The sequence below is a fragment of the Balaenoptera physalus genome (genome assembly GCF_965194825.1).
Source record: "Balaenoptera physalus genome assembly, chromosome: 12".
In the NCBI taxonomy this organism is placed as follows: domain Eukaryota; kingdom Metazoa; phylum Chordata; class Mammalia; order Artiodactyla; family Balaenopteridae; genus Balaenoptera; species Balaenoptera physalus.
The window spans coordinates 81,332,658-81,356,094 of record NC_138897.1 but is presented as its reverse complement, the minus strand read 5'-3'; the positions used below and the strand labels follow the sequence as shown (position 1 = coordinate 81,356,094).

The window sequence follows — 23,437 nt, the reverse complement described above, 5'->3', positions numbered from 1 at the left end:
TTTCAAAAGGTTGGGGGAGGGGAGAGTATATACATACACACAAACACACACTCAGAGAAAAAGAGCAAACATGGCAAAATGTTAACAGGTAAAGAGAATGTGGGTATTCACTGTACTCATCTTTTGACTTTCCTATAGGTCTGAAATTTCTCAAGATAAAAAGTTGAGGAAAAAAAAAAAAAAAACCTCACCAGTTCTGTAGTCCCGGCTCTGCCACTTACTAGCTATGAAACCAGCTTTGTAAATTAACCTCTGTGCTTCAGCTTACTCACCCCTAAGATGAAGGTAACAGTGGTATTTATTCATAGGTTGTTGGAGAGATTAAATAAAATGATATGTGGAGAGTGCTTAGCAAGATGGCCTGGAATATGTCAAGCCCTCAATAACGTTTGTTATCATCCTCCTCCTCAACATCATTGTTGTTATTATATAATCTCCATCCAAACTCTTACAGGTCAAATGTCACTCAACTGTAGGTTAGAAGTCTGCTAGAATAAGCCTGGAAAAATTCATGAGGGCTTCTGCCCTCTCCTTGTAGCAAAACGGAAGTAAAAGCCAACAATGTGAGCTCCTTGAGAAACTAATCGATACCAAAAAGGGACTTCCCGAATCCCAAAGGGGTCCTAAATAAATCCTCAGAACATGTTTTCCTTACTTCTTTATTTAAAAAAAATAATAATAAAAGCAAATTCATAGAGCAGTTCAGTTCTGGCTCCTGGAATGAGCTAGAGAACGGAGAATAAGTATATAAGAGAAAGTCAATTTCTAGAAAAACTCTCCCACATGTGTCCAAAGAGACATGTAACACATGTTGGCAATACTGTTCAAAACAATTTTAAACAAACTAAAAACAACTCAGTGTCCAACAATAGAGCATGGGATAAACTGTGGTATATGCACACCTTCGAATATTATATAGCCATTAAAGTTAATAATTAGATCTATATGTATCAGCACAGAACTCAAAAAAAATTTAAAGGTAGTCTCAGCCATGGATATGAATTCTAAAAACACACAAACCAACCTCATATCATTCACACATAGTACAAATGCAGTACAAGTATAAAAACATGTTCAGGAAGGAGATATACCAACCTCTTGATGGTGGTTTCCTCTGAGGAAAGAGGGAGGGGAATGGGACTGGGCAGGGGAACAAACAGGACCACAACTTCCTCAGTGATGTTTTATTTCTTGAAAAAGAAAAGTGATCTGAAGAAACTCTTCTCCTTCTTTCTTTCTTTCTTTCTTTTTTTTTTAAATTAAAGTATAATTGATTTACAATGTTGTGTTAGTTTCAGGTGTACAGCAAAGTGATTCAGTTATATACTTTTTCAGATTCTTTTCCCTTATAGGCTATTACAAGATATTGAGTATAGTTCCCTGAGCTATACAGTAGGCCTTTGTTGTTTATCTATTTTATATATAGTAGTGTGTATCTGTTCATCCCAAGCTCCTAATTTATCCCCCGCCCCACCTTCCCCTTTGGTAACCATAAGCTTGTTTTCTACATCTGTGAGGCTGTTTGAAGAAACTCTTAGGAAGTATTTTTCCCATTCAGTAATCAACAGACGGGAAAGAAAAAGTGCAGGGAACAAGGATTGAGCCTTGCTTTGGATTGAACCAGGATCGACCCAGGCCTTAAGAACTTATGTTATGCTCCAGCTCATCCTCAGTGGTCTCTCAAGAGAGAAAAGCCCCCCTTCAAGCCCCTTCTGCTGACTCCCCGAGCCTCTCACTCCCAGGAGGCCACGTCCTGAACCCCACAGCAGGCCTGAATCACACCTGATCTGTGGGCCAGGGCACTGGCAAGGCCTCACCCACAGGGCAGCAGGCAGACCTTCAGACTCTAAATGAGGGTCGCAAGTTGTCCACATGTGGTCTTAACATTTCCCCCCTGGAAAACACTCTCAGGATTCTCTTTTTTTCTTCCAACTTACCTAACAGAAAGTGTAAAGTCTCCAGGGTTACTTTTACTGGGCCTTGCCAAAAAACTGCCATCAACTCCTCTTGTCAACAGTAGGTTTTCTGCCTCCACGCCAGTGATATTTGGGTGAAACCATCTTGAGAGAGAGAGAAATAGACCAATGAAAAATAAAGGACTCTGTCAGCACTACTTCCCACACCGTCACAGCTAAAATGCTTATTAGTAGAGTAGCAAATAAGAACACCAACACAACCCCTTTCCCTTCCTCTCTTTGGTCACCGCCTCCTCGTCTTCCCCATGGTAGGGGCTTGAGATCCTGCTAGCACAGTAGAGGGGGCTGGGGGCATGGTCAGTGGGATTGGGGCTGAGGTGGATGCTATTTATATAGGGTGGTGGGGAGGGCCTTAGCAATAAGGTAACATTTGATCAGACCTGGAAGAAATGAGGCAGCAATACGCAGCCATATAGGAAAGGAACATATCAGGCAGAGGGAGGAACAAGATCAAGGGCATGGGGGCAGACCGTATCTGACATGCTCAAGCACTCAAGAGGCCAGTATGCTTGGAGCAGAACAGGCAAGGGACAGAGCAGTAGATGAGGCCAGAGAGGTAATGAAAAGCCGGATGATGCAGGGCCTCGGAGGACACTGTAAAAACTTCAGCTTTTATTTTTTTGTGAAATGAGAAAGGACTAGAGGGTTTTAGGCAGAGGAGCAGCGTGATCTGACTTATATTTTTAAATCATCTTCAAGCTATCGTGCAAGGGTAGAAGCACACAGATCAGTTAAATAAGCTATTGTGATAATCCAGGCAAGAGATGATGGTACCAAGGACCAAGGTGGTGGAAGGAGTAGTGATAAACGGTCCAACTGGGAATATTTTAAGGGTAGCCAACAGGATTTCCTAATTTATTACATATGAGATGGGAAAGAAAGAAAGGAGTAAGAACAACTCCTAGGTATCATGTCTGGGCAAGTGGAAGGTTGGCGGTACCGTGTACGAGATGTGGAAAAAGGGTGGGGAGAGGAAAAATCAAGTGTTAGATTTGGTACGTGTTAAATCTTTTTTTTTAATTTATTTATTTTTTAATTTTTATTTATTTTTGGCTGCGTTGGGTCTTGTTGCTACGCGTGGGCTTTCTCTAGCTGCGGCGAGTGGGGGCTACTCTTCGTTGTGGTGCGTGGGCTTCTCATTACAGTGGCTTCTCTTGTTGTGGAGCACGGGCTCTAGGTGTGCAGGCTCAGTAGTTGTGGCGCACGGGGTTAGTTGCTCCGCGGCATGTGGGATCTTCCTGGACCAGGGCTCAAACCCATGTCTCCTGCATTGGCAGGTGGATTCTTAACTACTGCGCCACCAGGGAAAGAAGCCCTGGTACATGTTAAATATGAGATGCTTAATCATCTGAGTGTCTGGTACATATTAAGCACTAATGGTTAGATACTACTGACAATCATAACAATAACTATAAGATTGTTCTGACAAGAAATAATCAGAAAAGGCAAGAATCTAGACATAGTCTATCAACATTCCTGTTGTTTACATTAACTGAAATTTATTTTCTTTTTAATTTTTCCTATAGCATCTTACTAGCATTTTGGGGAAAATCTAAACATCATTCTGATTATCCTAGAGAAAAATCACAGGGTTCAGATCAAAACATATTAATTTGCTTTTTACTCCCTCTGAGAGCCTGTCAGAAGATCGAGGCAGAATTTTGCCCAGGGAAAACTCAACCTGAATTTATAAGATACCTATCATTCCAGCATCCAATACTTTTGCATACAGTATGATTACTAAACTACCCTTTTTTTTTTTTTTAAATCTTGTCCACAGCTTCTTTAATTTATGGTTCCCACCTGAGTCCCCACAGCCCTAAGGAATCAAAAAGCAATAACAGAAGACTTCCAGTTACTTTTAACTTTTCAAAAAGTATAGTGAAAATCTTACATTAATCTTCAATTTGTCTATCTGTATAAGCTAGTTAAAATGTCAAATCTCTTTTGCTTTTGGCTACAAAACAATTATGTTACTTGGTGTGATAGTCTGAAGCTGAGTGGCATATATGTTTTCTTCTACAACAAAATGGGAAAACTAATTATTATATGATGAATACAGGTTAGGAAACAATTCTCTTTAGAATACTGGGTTTATGGTTTAAAAAAAAAAAAGAGGAGACCCCAGAAGTGAAAAAGCTGAGAATTGCTGGCATGTGGTGGCAAAGCTTTATGGGTAGGAGCACGGACTCTGGAACCAGACTACTTTGGTTCAGATCCCAGCTCTGTGTGACCCCAGGCTAGTTATTTAAACTGTTAACTCATCTATAAAATGGGAATAGCAACAGCACTGTGTCATAGGGTGTTGAGAGGATAAAATGAGTTAATATTTATAAAGTGTCTATAACAGTGCCTGGACTTCAGGGTAGCCAAGGACAATGATGACTGCCTAAATTCACACCTTCCCACATATCCTTCAAAAACAATACGGGGGACTTCCCTGGCAGTCCAGTGGTTAAGACTCTACGCTTCCAATGCAGGGGGTGCGGGTTCAATCCCCATGCCACACAGTGTGGCCAGAATAAATAAATAAATAAATAATTTTAAAAAATTAAAAACTAAGGGGAAATTTTTTAAAAATATGGAATTTTTTAAAAAGAACAAGTAAAACCACACAATAACCTAACCATGCCCTCAACATAAGTAGAAGACAGAGAATGCCCAAACTTCCAAATTACCTGTAAGTAAAAAAAGAAGACATACCAGATCTCAGTAGTGATCTCTCATCTTCTTACTGCAACCCTCTGTGCCAAGCCAAGGGCATTCTGAGAAAAACTGCATGTCAGAGAGAACAGGGGAGCTAGTGGCAGGCCTAAAATTGCTGTAAAACCACCTCCAGAAAGAGAAAGTCCACCTTGAGTGTGAAAATACTGAACAAGTTTTCTTGTAAATCAGAGCCCTATTTATAGGAAAGGGGAGTGATTTAAGGTGTAGTGTTAGAAATGCATGGTCTCTGGGGAAGAAAAAGGCAAAAAAGAGACAGGATCCATTTGGCAATTAGGTGACAAAAAGGAAAGGAAGTAGAAGGGGGAAATTTATTTACCTGCAAACAAACAAGCAAAAAACCCAGAGGACAAATAACCTCTCCCCTACCACAAACACAAATACATACACAAATCACGAAAAAAAAAACCCTGGATTTTTCTATACTGACAGAAGATGCCATTGAATTAGGAACCTTTAAAATATTTAAAAGCCACAAAATAAATAGGAAAAAAGTGAATAAGTCTATACAAAGTTACTACAAAAAAGAAGAGTCACACATCAGTCAGCTTTTGAAAATTACCCCAGACAAACACCCATGATGCAGAAGAAAACTATAAGACAACACTCCAATCTGAATTAAGTATACTCAAACAAGATTTGGGGATATGAAAAAACACTCTGAATAAGAAATTTAAAAGTTAAAAACAGAAATGGACAAAAAGTAGGAAAAAATGAAGAGGGAGTTGATCAAACTCAGAAAGAAATAGGAAAAGAAAATCATCTCAGAAATGAAAACTAAATTACTAGGCACCCAAAGGAGAATAAGTTCAAATGAAAATCTAATAAGTGGCATTAAAGAAAGGTAGGAAAACAATGAAGAGAATAAAATATGATGAAGAAAGAAGTAAAAGAGATCACAAAGAAAATGGTTAATATGAAAGACAAGCGAAGAAGAAACAACATACATATAATTGGGGGAAGGGGAGGGGGGAAATGCAATGGAACAGAACTAATATTTAAACCTAAACTGAGAAAACAAATAAAATAAGATGTGAATCTATACATTGGAAGGGTCCACCAGGTACTTGGGAAAATTAGCCCAGAATAATCGCTGACACTTATTCTAATGAAACTATTACGCTTTAAAGACAAATGGAAAAAAATCAAGGCCTCCACGAAAAACAAATAACTTACTATAACAAATTAGATTAGCATCTGACTTTTCAAAGCCAACATATAAAACAAGTTGATACATGAACAAGCATTTTTTAAAAACTCAATGAAAGAAAAGGGTAAACCAAGAATTTTATATCTAGCTAAGTTATCCTTCAACTATCAGAGCTACAGAAAAAACAAGTTTCAACATACAACAACTAAGGGAATGCTGTACTTATCAGTCTTTCCTGATGAATCTACTACAGGATAAACTTTATCTAACCAAATGGTAACAAGCAACATTGACAAAATAACCGATGGTGAGCACTTAATAATCTATAAATGTCATGTAAGACTAAAACAAAGATGGGAATGAGAGTAGAAAACTAATGTACAACAGTTATATACTGTGACACAGTAGAACTACTACAACTAGAAAATGGGAAAAGGAAAACAGAAAAAACCTCATTGTTGTATAGGCAATAGGCAATAGATGGGTGTTTAAGGATAATGAAAAAAATCTGATAAGCCTGATAATAAAAGTTAAATAACAAAACAGAGGACTAAGGACATTCAAAAAGGTGTAAGTACTAGATTAAAAAAAATACAAACCTTCCTAGATACCCCCTCAAAAAACTGTTTTCAACAAAAAATTTTTAAATATACATCTTAGAAAAAAATTATATATGTATATACACACACACGTACATACACACACACATCTCGTGAGAAACAATGCAAGGAAACACTACAGTTGACCCACGAAAAACATGGGCTTTAGAGGCACCGATCCTTGAGCAATTGAAAATTCATATATAACTTTATAGTCAGCCCTCTATATCCACAGTTCTGCTTCCAACTGCATGGTTTCAACCAATGGCAGATTGTGTCATACTGTACTACATATTTATTGAAAAAACTCCGTGCATAAGTGGACCTGTGCAGTTCAAACTTGCATTGTTCAAGGGTCAACTGTAAGTATAAAACATTAAGATAGAGGACTTCCCTGGTGGTGCAGTGGTTAAGAATCCACCTGCCAACGCAGGGAACATGGGTTCAAGCCCTGGTCCGGGAAGATCCCACATGCTGTGGAGCAACTAAGCCCATGCGCCACACTATTGAGCCTGCACTCCAGAGCCCACGAGCCACAACTACTGAAGCCCGCACGCCTAGGGCCCGTGCTCCGCAACAAGAGAAGCCACCGCAATGAGAAGCCCGCGCACTGCAACGAAGAGCAGCCCCCGCTCGCCAGAATTAGAGAAAGTCCGCGCATAGCAATGAAGACCCAACGCAGCTAATAAATAAATAAATAAATAAATAAGCAAAAATCAAAGAAAAAGAAAACAAAAAAGTAGTAGATCTAATTATAAAAATCCTGCTTTTTAAAATTAACAAAATAGACAAACCACTAGTTAACTTATTCAGGAGTATAAAAACAAGAAAAAAATCACAAATACACAAAACAAGAAATGACAAGGGGGAAATAAGCATTGAAACAGAAGAAAAAAAATTTTTTAAAGAAACTACTTTGCAGACTGCTGTGCAAATAAATTATAAAATCTAGATGAAGTGAATAATTATCTAGGGAAATACAGACTGCCAAAACTGAGTCCATTAGAGAGAAAACTTAGGCAAACCAATTTCTATATAAAAATAGAGAAAGCAATTTTAAAACTACCCCACAGAAAAGCACCAGGCCCAGATGGTTTCAAAATGGAATTCTATCAAACTTTCAAAGACCAGACCATCCCACTGCTCTATAAATTATTCCAGACAGTCAAAAGGAAAGGAAAACGTACCACTTCCTTTCATGAAGCAAATATAACACCGATACCTATACCAGATAAAGACAGCTACTTCAGTGATACGGAAGGCAGACACCTTGCTCCTAATTCTAATAAGATTCTAATTATTTTAAAATTATAGTAATGGTTATACTGCAGTATTTCAAAAAAAAGTTCTTAAACCTACAATTATCAGGTTAATGAAGTTAACAAAGGGAAAAACCATTCTGTCTCCCCTCTACAGCTCTCTCCCAGCATCTTCCTCCATTATTGGTCTTCATTAAATGAAATACTGCAGGCTCAGAGGTTGCTTCATTTTTAAATACCGGTCATCCAGCCTGGGCCCCACCACCTATGGGGGATCTGTTCCCTTACTGTCACCACTGTTATCTCCTCTTCCTTTTTTAAAATTGATTCTAGAAGAATTTCTCAGGTTTGTCCACAACCTCACCACTGGGAGGGCTGCCTCAAGGGCATTCTTTACTGCTTCTAGCAAGATCTTTTTATTTATCTTCCTGTTTTTCATTCCCGTTTCATCTTTCCTTATCTCAGCCAACTACTTCAGGCAGCTCTAATTTTTTTATAGACTCAATGTCCTTTAGAATCTTGTTGAGAACACAAACATAAACTTTCTAAAACCTTTTAAAATTCATTTACTAAAACAGCACAGATAGGTATGAAATTCAGAGAAAAAGCCCAAGCTTCCCTTGCATCGTCATAAGTCACTACAGTTAGCAGTTTCCTAATCTTTGAGAAATGTCTCGTGCATATACATACATATACTTACTTACCTACGTGTGCATGTGTGCAAACACACTACTCTCTCTATGCCAGCCTGTGTGGAACACACACATACACAAATGCAATCCTGATCTACACCCCAATTTTTTTACTTATTACAACGCAAAGATCTTTCCATGCGAGCATTCTTTTTAATGGCTATACACTATTCCATTATAAGAATGTACTGTCCATAATTTAATTCCTATTAGAGGACATTTATATTATTCATAGATTTTTGTTATTACAAATAATGCAGCATATCACACCCTTTATAATCATCTTTATACACTTTTACAAGTATATCTGTAAATTAAAAGTTTAGAAATAAAACTGCTTTGACAAGTTTTTTTTTTCACTCTGACAAATTTGCCAAACCACACTCAAAAGAAGGTACACAGTTTTGACTCCCACAAATTAAGCGTGAAAGCCCGTTTTCTCCCAGTTTTGCCAATACTACGTATATTACCAAACTTTTTCATCTGAGTCATGGAAAATGGTACCATTCTAGTTTGCATTTCTATGTGAGACTAGCACTTTTTCATGCTTTCAGACCACTTTTTTTTTTCCTTTTCTGTGAGTTGTCAGCTTGTCATTGTTTGTTTTCTATTGGATTTTTTTTTCTTACTGATTTAAAGGGGCTCTTCTTGATAGAACCAGAAAATGATCCTTTATTATACATGTGACAATATTTGTCTTAGCTTTTTTCCCTTTTTACTTGCTTGTGGTTATTTTTTCTCCCCAAAGAAATTCATCTTGGCATGGTTAAATTTATCAGCTTTTTCCTTTATGGCTTCTGGGTTTCTTGCTATGTTTAGAAAAACTTAACCCACAGCACTGTTGTGAAATGGAAATAAATTAATACACATAAAATGCTTAGCACAGAAAAAAACTCCAAGGAGTTTCACCTTTGGAACTAGGAATTTAGTTTTAGGTCAGAATAAAACACAATAAAGGCACAGATTTTAACAGGACCCTGCAATAGGTACTAAAAAGCAGGGATGACTGGGAGAAGAAAGTAAATAAGACAGAGATGAGAATTTACATCAAGAAAGAGTATGGAGACAAAGAGAAGACAGAATTATTATTTACTACTAATAATATTTTATATTTAATAAAAATTTATGAATTATAAAATAGAAAAGACTTCTCTATGCTTGTATTATTACATATACTTTTTTTCCCCTCAATTATCAACTAGCTCTGATAGCAAGGAAAAAAATAATTTACTGGCCATTATATATTATGGCTGGTTAAAATTGTAGCTACATTTACTGTTTGCCATGTGCCAGTGTGCAAAGTAGACTCCAGAAGTCAAACTTTTAACCATTACACTCTGCTATTTATTTCTAAAAATTTCTAAAGCAGAACTCTGACTGTAGATGGTCTTCATTCACAGCCATGTGTTCTCACCCTTGTATATTTTACAAAAATAACACTTATGTAGAGTATCCTGCTGATGCTGAGGGACATTATAAAAGTGACTTCCACTGCTGAAGGTGAGGCTGGGTAACTACAACCAGCACCCATCAGGTAGATTGGCAGAGGAGATAAGGCAGGTGGTCTCTTTAGCCCTTTATTAAATAAACCATTATTATTTCATTTCCAACTTCTAATTATACCTATCATGTTATTAAGAGTGAACATACAGACACACACACACACACACACACACACACACACAGAAGAGTGAACACAGGAGAGTGATGTTTACAGGGGAAACTTAGTAACCAGCATTTAGCACAAAGGCTAGACAGAGTAAGGGCTTGATAAACATTTGTTATCGCTGTTGTTGTCATTATTATTATTGGTGGAAGATATGCGGATAGATTCTTCTCCTGCATAATTATGTTAGTTTCGCACAGACCATTTTGAGATATGAATCATTTATGTTACACTGCCTTTTCAAAAACTGAACGTCACATCTCAGGGGCTGTCCCTACATTATCTCAAACAGTGTATAATTAGAAATTGAAAGTTCTATTCCATAACCCACCCACTTGAGTTTTGATATACTGTAAACTCTCCTTCCTTGGCTATTTTTTTCAAAAAGCCTTTGTATTTACCAAAAAAGTCTTTCCCAATTACATGTTTAATATTTGTAGTGCAATTACTGGCAGTTTTGTGATTTGCAACATGCTTATCGCTAACACAGAGCAGTTAGAGTTCATTCAACCCCTGAGATCTTAGTGAGAGATGGTAAGGAAGAATAGTGGAGTTAATAGGACTAATATGATATTATAGAGCTGGCCTCAAGGAATATTACACTGGTGATATTAGGTACTGAGGCTGTACATCTCTAAACCCTGCCCCCATCTCCCACCTAGTGTGAATTCAAATAGCAGAGGTTAGTCTCCCCAAAAAGTAATGTAAATGTATCTGTATTACCTAAAAGGAGGGGAAAAGGGCAAAATAGTATATCTACATTTGGGTCTGTCAACAAGGTGGGTCCATACAGGATGAGAAAAAACAGATAAATTTCTAGTCTTCCTCATGTATACAGTGGGCACTTGGTGAACGACTGCTGCCTGAATTAACTTCGGGGAATGACGAAAAACCAGGGAGGAGAAAAGAGAGAGGAAGGGCATAGCGAAAAAGTCACACAGGGAAGGGGGGGAAGAGCATTCTCCTCTTGCACATTCTAACTCCTGCAAACCTGCCAGAGACTGACAATCCCTTCTAATCGGTCATCCTCTGGCACTGTCTATTATTTATTAAGACTCTCAGGTCATAACATGGTCCAGGTCGGTACCACCCATCTCACAGAACGAGCTTGAAAACACATACACACACACACACACAACACCAACACTTGTGAAAAAGAGCCTCAAATCAATGTCCAAAACAAATCAGTTCTGTGCTGAGTGGGCCTGAAGAAAGGAAAAACAGAATCCCTGCCTCCAAGAGAGTTTACAAACCCAAACTATCTGCCCAGAAATCCTACCAGAAATCTAAATCCCTCATTAGTGAATACAGATTCTGCAAAGGCTTAGCTCACTGAGGCCAGGACCTTATTTATGTCAAGTGAGTTTAAAAAAAAAAAAAAAATGCTGATGAACCAAAAAGAAAATACAATGATGCTGAATATTTTATCTATGTCCCCTTCCCCCAGTGATGTGGGGAAACAGTCAAGCAGGCCAATAATTTCAGGAACTTATTCTCAAGGCTGCTATGCTAAGAAGGGAATTTAAACTAGGGATCCGAAGTCTTATTTCAGTTTCTTGCCTAAATATAAAGTGATACTGGGTATAGCTTTCTTACCCGCTGCTCCAGAAAAATCATTCTCTCTGTCCTTGGGGAGAAAGTTTAGAGCTTGGTACTTTCTGCAGATTACAAGAATATTCCTCTTTTCCAATTAAATTTTAATTTTCTATGGGAAAAGGATGAGTCACAAGGGAGGGGCAGTCGATAGGGACAAGCATTCTAGGTAACAGAGGCTAGAAAAAAAGTTAAAGCAGCTAGCTTTCGAATGGTAGTGGATAGCTATGTCTTTATAAATCATTATCTTTTCATAGAGTTTCACTGGTCAGCATCTCTGCTCTGATGACAAGACAATAAATGGAAACTGCCTCCAAAAGTCTTTCCACAAATGGCTTCTACCCTGTTCAAAGCCTCTCTCTCTCTTGTCTGCTCTCCCTGGGTCCACTCCAGCCTCCTACAATTCTCCCTTCACAGCAGCTAGAGGGATATTTTTAAATAGATCAGCTCATGCCACTCCCCTGATCACATCCTTCTATAGTTTTGCATTGCTCTTAAAATACAACCCAAACTCCTCTCCATGGTCCACGTGACAGTGAGGACCTTAAAAATCCCTGTGTGGTCTAGTCCCCACCTACAGCCCCAGTCTCAGCTCCGCCACGTGCTCCCTTCTGTCCTTCAAGCACTCCAAGAACTCCCTACCTCAGCACTCTCGCACTTGCTGTTTCCTTAAAACCTGGAACACCCAATGCCTAGCACAGTGCCCCCCGCACTTAGTAATCCCACGATAAATAAGTTAAATCACAAGTTCTTGAATGAATGGGTCAGTGTTTCATTAGAGTGGGTCAATGGAATGACACAGACTTGGATCTACAGTCTACTATTTTTAAAATAAACGTATTGCGTGTGTGTATATGTATGTGCGTATAGACAGACATATATACAGTGTGCATGAATGTGTATATCAGTATACAAGTATGTATGTATTCTAAACAGTATGCTCTATACTGGCAAATTTCAGTTTCAGTTTGCTACTACGTTCATCAAACTCATTTGATGCTGGCCTACAAGTCTGTCTCCCTCTCTAAATTCAATGCTCCTGGTGAACATGAATCGTATCTTTCATATTTCAGTGCTGCCAAGGACCACAGCATATACAAGCTTGCTAAATGCACACAACCCTTCAAAACTCAGTAATGAACTGGGCTGCATTTTAGGGTGTTTGAATCCATTTCGGGGAGGGTCTCAAACTGTTGGTTGCAGGCCACAACTGCCACAGAACCTGCCAAACATCAGTATTTGCTTTCCCCTTCCTTCAAAAGGTCAGCATTGGAGGGCAAGTGCTGTCTGTGTTTCCCAAAGGGAAAGAGGAATAAGCACAGTATCTTCTATTGTTCCATAGCTGCCTAACAAAGTACACCAAGGCCCGCTAGTAACAATTACAAACAAGGGTTGGCTCTGCTTTTCCAGCTCTTGTGCGACTCTCTAACATTCGCCATACTGACCACGTGCAAGAAGGGTAAGTGATCTTAGCAGTGGCCCCTGCATTTGAGCAGCTCTGGACAAAAACCCAAGCTTACATCGGGGCAGGACATTAATAAAGACAACCCAGTTTCAACTAGAAAGACGTAGAACTATTATTTTTCAGTAAGGCAAGTTTATTTACTCCCACAGGATAGAAACAAACAGGGCCACTAAGGAGAGCCTGGGACAAATGTACCTGACCTGCATCAGATAAATCAAAAGCCTAGAGTCTGAGAACAAGCTAAATTTTCTGCCCTCTCAGTTCGAGCCCTCAGACACTACCTTCCAGAGGAACAAAAGCAAATGCAAAAGATGTACCAGATGCTGAAGAATACAGCCAGTTTTGTCAGCTAAACAAGGCAGAGTAGGGCAGCCAAGCAATCTCAAAATCTAAACTCAGCACTAGCTTTGCTATATTACCTGGGTGGGAGGGAGAATCATATAATTGCTCATACCTTCCTTTCCTTACCTGTGATGTTGAGATGTATCAGCATACTGAATATATGACACTGTAATTATTAAATGCATACAAACTCTAAACCCTAAACCCATGAACCAAAAAGAATTACTTTGATAATTAAACAAAACAAAATTCAGAATATTAGTCATTCAGGAGTCAGCTCATATGATCACCTCCTCAGAGACTTTTCCTAAACCCATTATCAAAACTAACCACGTTCTCCACATTCGGTTTATTTTTTTCCCTCCCAGCAGTTATTACTACCTGAAATAGTCTCATTTATTCATGTGTTTGTCCACTTTCTCTCTCAGCCATAAGAACAACGATCTTTGCCTATTCTATTGCTTCATCCTGCCTGGTTCAATAACTACTTGTTGAATGAATTAATTCTGAGGTTAAAAATCATTTGAAAAAGAACACAGTTCGAAGACTAACACTTTCTGATTTCAAGACTTGTTATAAAGCTACAATGATCAAGATCATGTGGTATTGGCATAAGGAAAGACAAATAGATCAATGGAACAGAAGAGAGTCTAGAAATAGGCCCACATATAAATGGACAGCTGATTTTCAACAAAGGTACAAGTTCAATAAAGATGGACAGTCTTTTCAACAAATGGTGCTAGAACAACTGTACACCCATATGCAAAAAAGAGAAGATACAGCCACACCTCATACCGCATACAAAAGTTAACTCAAAGTGGATCATAAACCTAAAACTATAAAACTTACAGAAAACAAAGAGAAAACATTTGAGACATTTTGGGTTAAGCAAAAATTTCTTAGGAATGACACCACAAGCATGATCCTTTTTTTTTTTAATTGATAAACTGGACTTCAGCAAAATTAAAAACCTCTGTTTAAGACACTTTTAAAAATGAAAAGACAAGCCACAGACTAAAAGAAAATATTTCCAATTCTGATCAAAGACTTGTATCCAGAATAAGAAACTCTCAAATTTCAATAAGAAAACAAACAAGTACATTTTATTTTTTTTAACAAGTAAATTTTAAAAGGGAAAATATTTAATCAAATAGACGTGTCACCAAAGAAGATATACAGATGGCAAATAAGCACATGAAAAGATGATCAACATTATTAGTCACCAGGGAAGACACAAATTAAAACTACAATGAATAAATATCAAATCATTATGCTGTACACCTGAAACTAATACAATGTTCTATGTCAATTATACCTCCATTAAAATATTAAGTAAGTAAAATTAAAATTAAAAAATTAAAAAGTGCTGATATGGGGAAAAAAACTACAATGAGATACAATGACACACCCTTTAAATGGCTAAAATTTAAAAACTGACCATTCCAAGTGTTGGCCAGGATGTGGAGGAACCGTAACTCTAATACGCTGCCCAGTGGGAATGTAAATGGTATAACCACTTTGAAAAAGTTTGGCAATTGCTGAAAAAGTTAAATATACATCTGCTATGTGATCCAACCATACCACTGATAGGTATTTACCAAAGAGGAATGAAAGTATACATCCATACAAACACTTGTACATGAACATTCAGAGCAGCTTTATTTGTGAAGCCAAACTCTGAAACAACCCAAACATCCATCAACAGGTGGATGGATAAATAAACGGTGGTACATTCATAAAATGGAATATTACTAATCAATAAAAAGTAAGGAACTATATGACACACACTACAACATGGATGAATTTCAACATAATTTTGCTGAGCATAAGAAGCCACACATAAAAGTCCATTTACATAAAATTCTAGGAAATGCAAACTAATGTATAGTAACAGAAAGCAGAAGAGTGTTTGCCTGGCAACAAGGAAGGGATTATAAAGGGCACGAGGAGCCATCAAAAGGGGTGATGGATATGTTCATTATCTTGATTGTGGTGATGGTTTCACGAGTGTATACACGTGTCAAAACTTATCAAATTGTACACTTAAATATATGCAATTTGTTGCATGCCATTTATACCTCAATAAAGCTGGGTTAAAATAATAAAATAGACCTATGATCTGAAAAATAATAATAAATAATCCCCAATTATGTGTGTTACATTCATAATCTGCTTTTTAGGTGGCACACATTTCTTTTCCATAATAGGTAAGGGAGGGCTGGAGGAGAGGAGGAATTACTCCATTTCAAACTGTCATCTTTACCACTTGCTGCTTTGGCTATACCCACACTTCCTGGCTTCTAAACTAACAAGCTGGACAATGTAGGGTCTATTACTACCCAGCCCCTACCCCACTCCCAGCCCCCAGTCTTTGTCTCCTAAAAGAAGCAGATCCTTACTTGTCTGGAAGAGCAGACACAAGGAACAAAAGGCTCAATGACTATTTGACAGATTAAATAGACAACTGTTTTATTTGAAAGCTCCCTAAGGAATTAGAACATTTGAGGCTATACACTGTTCTGCTGAAATGCAATTATATATTACCCAGATCTGTAAGCACTTGCCAACAGACCTGTCCAAATCACTCATTTCCTAAGTTTTCAGTTTTCTTCTTTCTCTCTCTTTTCATTCCATGAATGAATAATGTGCAGGTGTATTTCTGAGAAGACATTCCTAATATTTTGAAAAGTCTCTCATTCAAATAACTCCAACAGCTTGAAACAGTTTCTCAAATGTCTAAGACAGTGACCATAACAGGACAATGAAGTCTAAACAATGGGTCTTATATAGGAATCGTATATAAAGAGTGGAAATACAAAATAGCAGGATCATTATCTGAAAACAGTAGATCACACTACTGTTTAACAACAAAATTAAGGCTTACAAATTATTGGCAATACTTATAAAATAATAGTAACCTGGTAATTAACAGAGGGGTTCTGGCTCCATCATTTATTGATTGAGTGACCTTAGGCAAGTTGCCTTATTTTTTTTTAATTTATTTATTTTATTTATTTATTTTTGGCTGCATTGGGTCTTCGTTGCTGCGCACGGGCTTTCTCTAGTTGCGGGGACCTGGGACTACTCTTTGCTGTGGTGCGTGGGCTTCTCTTGTTGCAGAGCACGGGCTCTAGGCGTGCGGGCTTCAGTAGTTGTGGCTCATGGGCTCAGTAGTTGTGCCTCGCGGGCTCTAGAGCACAGCGCGGGCTCTAGAGCACAAGCTCAGTAATTGTGGTGCAAGGGCTTAGTTGCTCCGGGTCATGTGGGATCTTCCCCAACCAGAGCTCGAACCCCGAACCCGTGTCCCCTGCATTGGCAGGTGGATTCTTAACCACTGTGTCACCAGGGAAGCCCAGGTTGCCTAACTTCTGAAACTCACTTTACTCATCTTTAGAAGGGAGATAACAATACCTACCTCATAGACTTATAGTAAGGATTAAACTTGTTTGGCATACAGTAAGACCTAAATAAATGTTAGCTATTAGTAGTATGATTACCCTGAGCTTTCACCGGATCTCATTAATTCACTAACCTTCCTTCTGACTCTTAGGTTCAAATCCTATCATTTACTAGCATGTTTCTTCTGAGCCTCAGTTTCCACATCCGTAAAACGGGGGTGATTAATGTTACCTGACTTTTAAGGTTGTGAAGGATTAAATAACTAGAGATACAGCTCCCTTCCCTCCCATCTCCCAAAGCGAAGATCGCAGAGGAAGGAAATACTTCTAATAGCTGCAGATACAGTCAGTTTTTCCATTTCTGGCACGTGAGGGGTGGGGGGGAAAGGAGATGCAAAGAGACATATAAAGGGGTCAGGGATCCTGAGTAAAGCCCCCAAATGCGCGCAAGAGGCAGAGGGACCCAGAGCGGCTCGACCGTCGGGGGCCTGGCCCCGCGCAACTGGCCCCTACTCTCCCCTCCCGCGTCCGAGGCCGAGGAGCCTCCCCAAGTGAGCGGGGTTATTTCGGAATCACCATGAGGCAATTCTCATGAGGCAATGGGTCAGGAATGCGGCGCCGAGCCGGGCCGCTGGCGTCCGCGGTTCCCCGGGCGGTTCTACCTGACCCGTCCAGACGGGCATCCCCAGGGCTGCGGGAGCCGGAACTCGGGGAGGCAGGAAATGAATGGGGACCCGAGGGGTGGGGGCGCGGTGGGGCCGGACCCCCGGGCCCGGGAGGTCTAGGGGGTTGGGACGGAGCCTGCCCCCGCGACCCCGGGCGGGAGTCCGAAGCCCAGCCGGGCCGCCCCCTCCCGGGCGGGGCTGAACGAAAGCGGCGGGGGCCGGGCCGAGGCCCGGGCCGGGCCCTCGGGGCTCCTCACCTCCGCGATGTCATGTTCCTCCCGCCCTCCGGCTCCGCGACGGACCCGCTCCTAGCTCAGGCTCCGCTGGGCCCGGTCACATCGGGCTGGCCCGAGGGAGGCCCGCTCCGGACCGGACGGGGGGCAGAGCCAGCCGGCCGCGCGCAGACCCCCCTCCAGGCCTGGGGATCCCAGAGACTGTGCAGCCGCCCCCCAAGCCCGGTTCGCTCCTCCTCCTCCCCCGCCCTTCGCTGCCGGCGCCACTGTGACGTCATCCCATGCGACGCCCGCCGCTACTTCCTGCTTCCATGCCGCCGTGGACTGAGCGGCGGCTGGTGATGGCAGTTCGGTGGCTCACTGGAGCCTTCTCCGCGCTGTTTCCAAAGCACCCTCTCATCCTCTTTTAGATCTTGGCGTCAGGCGGTGCATTGCGCGCTCAAGTTGCACGCAGTCGCGTGAATTGATCGCATCCGCTCCCACCGTGTCAATTTCCATTCCTGCGCCAAGTCGAATTTCATTCATTTAATTCCACAAATAGTCGCTCCACTTACTAGCTGTGTAACCTTAGGAAAGTTGTTTGGTTTCTCTGAGCCTCAGTTTCCTCCATTCCTTCATTTCTGTAAAATGAAAATAGTAATTGTATTTTCTTCGTAGGATTATGGGGAGGATTAAATACGTAAAATGTATAGAACTAGGCCTGGCCTATTTAATAAGTGCTTTGTGATTATTAGCTGTATTAAATATCATTAGAAGGACACATCTGAGTGTTTTCTATCTGCTAGGCACTGATTTTTGACTATGGGGATACAACAGTGAACTGAAAAGACAAAAATCCTGGTGTTCTCATGGGAGGAGCTACAGTAATCAAGATAAATAAAACACACAAGATAATACTCTGGTCCTCATTTCCCTTCTTTTTTCCATAGCCCTTTATATTATTTTAAATAGGTTAGTTATGGAAGGCTTCACTAAGGATGACATTTGAGTAAAGGAGCAGTCAGTGGGAATAATTTAGGGGAAGAACATTTAAAGCTCAGAGAGAGGCCAGTGCAAAGGCCCTGAGGCAGGAGGCTGCCTCCTGTATTTGAAGAAAAATGAAGAAGTCTCTGGCTGGAGCACAGTAGGAGGTGCAAGGGGTATAGGAGATGTAAAGAGAATAGTAGAAAGGAGGTGAGAAAGGGGTAGAGATGGTATGGGGTTGTAGAGGCTATTTAAATGAACAGTAAAATGGAGAGTCACTGAAAGATTTTCAGCAGAAAAGGAATATAATCTATGCTTTAAAAGTATTACTTTGGGTACTTTGAGTTATTGGATCAAGAGGGCAAGGCTGGAAACAGAGACCAGTTCAGAATACTAGAATACTGTAATATTGGAGATGATGGAGATGAGGTAGCTCAGACCAGAGTGAGAAGGTAGAGCTTTTTTACGTGATGAATGCTCCTGTGACTCATTAAGGGCCACAGATCTAGTAAATGGCAGAGCCAGAATTCAAACCCACATCTATAGAGCTCCAAAATCCTCATTTTTTCCTCCCAATGCTCCCCATCTCATTCCTATACAAAGAATTCTCATACAGTATGCTAACTGCTTCAACATTGATGTTACCCAAAAATCCTTACAAAAATTGTATTTAATATATGCCAGTTTAATTTAGGTAATAGGTATTCAACAAGCAGTTGCCCGGCCTGTTTCTGTCCATTCCCCTGAAGCCTGACCCCCCAGATGACCCAAACAACATCCTGACTGATCTTAGGCCTGCAGGCTTGCCCTCTCCAATCCATTCACCACATAATAGCCACAGTAATCTAAAATGCAAAACAAGTTGCTCCTTAAATTGAACACTTCAATGGCTTTTCTTTTTTTTTAATAAATTTATTTATTTATTTATTTTTGGCTGCCTTGGGTCTTCGTTGCTGCGCGCGGGCTTTCTCTAGTTGCAGCAAGTGGGGGCTACTCTTTGTTGTGGTGCGCAGGCTTCTCATTGCAGTGGCTTCTCTTGTTGCGGAGCACGGCCTCTAGGCGTGCAGACTTCAGTAGTTGTGGTGCACAGGCTTAATTGCTATGCAGCATGTGGGATCTTCCCGGACCAGGGCTCGAACCCGTGTCCCCTGCACTGGCAGGCGGATTCTTAACCACTGCACCACCAGGGAAGCCCTTCAATGGCTTTTCATTGCTTTTAGGATGCAGTCAAAAAAAATTTTTAACAACCACCTGGTCTTGTCCCAGCTCACTTTACTAGTCCCTTCTCTCCCCACCACTCTATGACCCAGCCATGCTGAATAACTTTCAGTTCCTCTCAATAGCCATGTTGTCTCCCAGCTCAGGGCCTTTAAACAATCTACTCCCTTACCCTGGAGAATTCTGATGCCCCTCCCCATGAACTCTAGTCCATGCCTCTGATCTCAGGCTAGAAGTCACCTCCTCTGGAATAGAATCATCTGATTCTCCCAGTCCATCTTAGATGGTCCCCAAGACAGCTATCCTAGCTTAGAACTGAACACTCCATTATAAATCTAAGACACAATATCATGAGGATTAAGTTCTTAATCTCCAAAGGTCAGCCTGCCTGCCTGCCTGGATGTCCTTGGGTAAGTCACTCGAGTCCTCTGTGTCACAGTTTACTTCTCTGTAAAATGGAGGGATCAAAATGCTACCCACCATAGGGTAGGTTGTGAAGAATAAAAGAGTTAATGTTTGTGAAGTACTTAGAACAGTACCTGGCAAAGCAAGCATGTGATAAATGCTGGTTATCATTTGTCTCTTTTCCAAAGTAAACTGTAAGCTTCCCCCAGCCTCCACCCCGTGCTGTGAGGCTTGCAGGATCTTAGTTCCCTGACCAGGGATTGAACCCGGGCCACGGCAGTGAAAGCGCTGAGTCCTAACCACTGGATCGCCAGGGAATTCCCAAACTGTAAGATTTTTGAGTGCAGAAACCATTGCTTCCCCAGTTTCTCCAGTGTTCTGTACACTCCGCAGCTAGAATGATCTTTCTACAATACAAATCTAGTCATCTCCTGTTCTATGAAGGAAGTTCAAAGCCTTTAGCACTGAATGAAAATCCTTCCGTTAACACATCAGGCCCTTCTAAACGTGAACTATGCCTACCTGTTCGGTTTCCTTTACCTCTACTTCCTCACATAATCTGGCAGTTTCCAAAGGCCTCTGGCTGTTTCTTGTATACCTGTCTTCCAAAGTTTAATTCCTTCTGTCTGGAATACCCTTTAAACTCGTCTCCATCTGGAAAACTAAGTGTCATGCAAGATTCAGCTCCAATTCAACTAGCTCCTCTAGGAAACATTCACTGCACACACCATTTGACTACTTCCTGAGAATAAAATAGAAACCCTGTCCCTGGGAATTCCCTGGAGGTCTTCATCTTTATATGCCCAGAGCCTAGCACAGGGCCTGGCATATAACAAGCTTAAGAAATATTTATTTAGATATACTTTATTTATTTATTTTTTTAAAACATCCTTATTGAAGTATAATTGCTTCACAATGGTGTGTTAGTTTCTGCTTTATAACAAAGTGAATCAGTTATACATATACATATGTTCCCATATCTCTTCCCTCTTGCATCTCCCTCCCTCCCACCCTCCCTATCCCACCCCTCTAGGTGGTCACAAAGCACCGAGCTGATCTCCCTGTGCTATGCGGCTGCTTCCCACTAGCTATCTATTTTACATTTGGTAGTTAGATATACTTTATTTTAATTTCTCTCTCAGCTACAAAAACAACACGAGCTCCTTGAAACAGGTCAAATAAAAACAGTAATTTTCCCTGCTCTACAATGTATATAACCTCCCTTCTCCAACCCCCACCAGGGTTAATGGTTTGGTGTGTATCCTTCCACACTTTTCTCTATACTTATATGAACACACACACATATCCCACACCCACGCTAACTCAAACACATAACATATATAGGGATATTTTTAATGCAGTCATAATATGTGTATATATTTATGGGTTCATAATATGTACATATTATACATACACATACATATGTGTATATATGTACATATGTGTGTATATATGTATAAAAATAAAACTCTGTGATTTACTTTTTTCTCTTAAAATATAATGAACATCTCTCTACACCAGCACTGATTTTCCAATACAAATATGTGAGTCATACATGTCATTTTTTTAAAATTAATTAATTAATTAATTTATGGCTGTGTTGGGTCTTAGTTTCTGTGCGAGGGCTTTCTCCAGTTGTGGCAAGCAGGGGCCACTCTTCATCGCGGTGCGCGGGCCTCTCACTATCGCGGCCTCTCTTGTTGCGGAGCACAGGCTCCAGACGCGCAGGCTCAGTAATTGTGGCTCACGGGCCCAGCCGCTCTGCAGCATGCGGGATCTTCCCAGACCAGGGCTCGAACCCGCGTCCCCTGCATTAGCAGGCAGACTCTCAACCACTGCGCCACCAGGGAAGCCCCCATACATGTAATTTTAAAGATTCTAGTATTCACTCTTTTTTTTTTTTAATTTTATTTATTTATTTATTTATTTATTTATTTATTTATGGCTGTGTTGGGTCTTCGTTTCTGTGCGAGGGCTTTCTCTAGTTGTGGCAAGCGGGGGCCACTCTTCATCGCGGTGCACGGGCCTCTCACTATCGCGGCCTCTCTCGTTGCGGAGCACAGGCTCCAGACGCGCAGGCTCAGTAATTGTGGCTCACGGGCCTAGTCGCTCTGCAGCATGTGGGATCTTCCCAGACCAGGGCTCGAACCCATGTCCCCTGCATTGGCAGGCAGATTCTCAACCACTGCGCCACCAGGGAAGCCCCACTCTTTTTTTTAAATAAATTTATTTATTTATTTTTGGCTGCACTGGGTCCTCGTTGCTGCGCATGCGCTTTTCTCTAGTTGCGGCGAGCGGGGACTACCCTTGTGGTGAGCAGGCTTCTCATTGCAGTGGCTTCTCTTGTTGCAGAGCACGGGCTTTAGGCGCATGGGCTTCAGTAGTTGTGGCTCGCGGGCTCTAGAGCACAGGCTCAGTAGTTGTGGCGCATGGGCGTAGTTGCTCCGCGGCATGTAGGATCTTCCCGGACCAGAGCTCGAACCCGTGTCCCCTGAATTGGCAGGTGGATTCTTAACCACTGCGCCACCAGGGACATCCAGTATTCACACTTTTAAAAAGTAAAAAGAAACAAGTGAAATTAATTTGAAAAATATGTTTATTTAACCCAATATATCAGAATAATATCATTCTACATATAACTAATAAATATTAAAAATTGAGTTATTTTACCTTCTTTTTTCTTGTTAAACCTTTGAAGTCCAGTGTGTATTTTACACTTACAGCCAATGTGTAAAATCTCAGTGTGAACTGGCTACATTTCCAGTTCTCAATAACCACATTCGGCCAATGCACCCATTCTGGACAGAACACTGAGATGTAACCCAGTCTTTTCCATATCTACATAATATTCCATAGTATGGATGTTCACTATTTAGTCAATTTCTATGCTAGTAGATATCCAAGTTATTTGCAGGGTGTTTTTGTTGTTGTTGTTGTTTTGGTTTTGGTTTTGGTTTTTTTTGATGGTGTTTGCATGAACTTCCTTATGAGAAAATTGAGTGAGGGAGTGAACCACTATGTTGACCTTAATATTAACATTTAGGGAGGAGGGTTCGTGGCAAGAATCACAGCTTGCAGGCCGCCCTGGG

The 23,437-nt window shown here is 40.6% G+C and overlaps 1 protein-coding gene across 7 annotated transcripts in view; it reads right to left on the bottom strand.

Moving 5' to 3' along the window:
• The window catches only part of PTPN11 (protein tyrosine phosphatase non-receptor type 11), a 75,087-nt gene extending 57,045 nt beyond the window's left edge, over nucleotides 1-18,042 (bottom strand). For 2 of the 7 annotated variants that reach the window (XM_082417481.1, XM_082417483.1), the window contains exons 1-2: nucleotides 17,787-18,028; nucleotides 1,938-2,060 (exon numbers count right to left, since the gene is read on the bottom strand). In XM_082417481.1, coding sequence (XP_082273607.1) covers nucleotides 1,938-2,060; nucleotides 17,787-17,800 — 137 coding nt within the window. In that variant the 5' untranslated portion in view covers nucleotides 17,801-18,028. Of the gene's footprint in view, nucleotides 1-1,937; nucleotides 2,061-17,786 lie in introns of all 7 variants that reach the window. The other 5 variants (XM_082417484.1, XM_082417479.1, XM_082417478.1 and 2 more) reach the window with 5 other exon arrangements.
• Nucleotides 18,043-23,437: the final 5,395 nt, after the last annotated feature.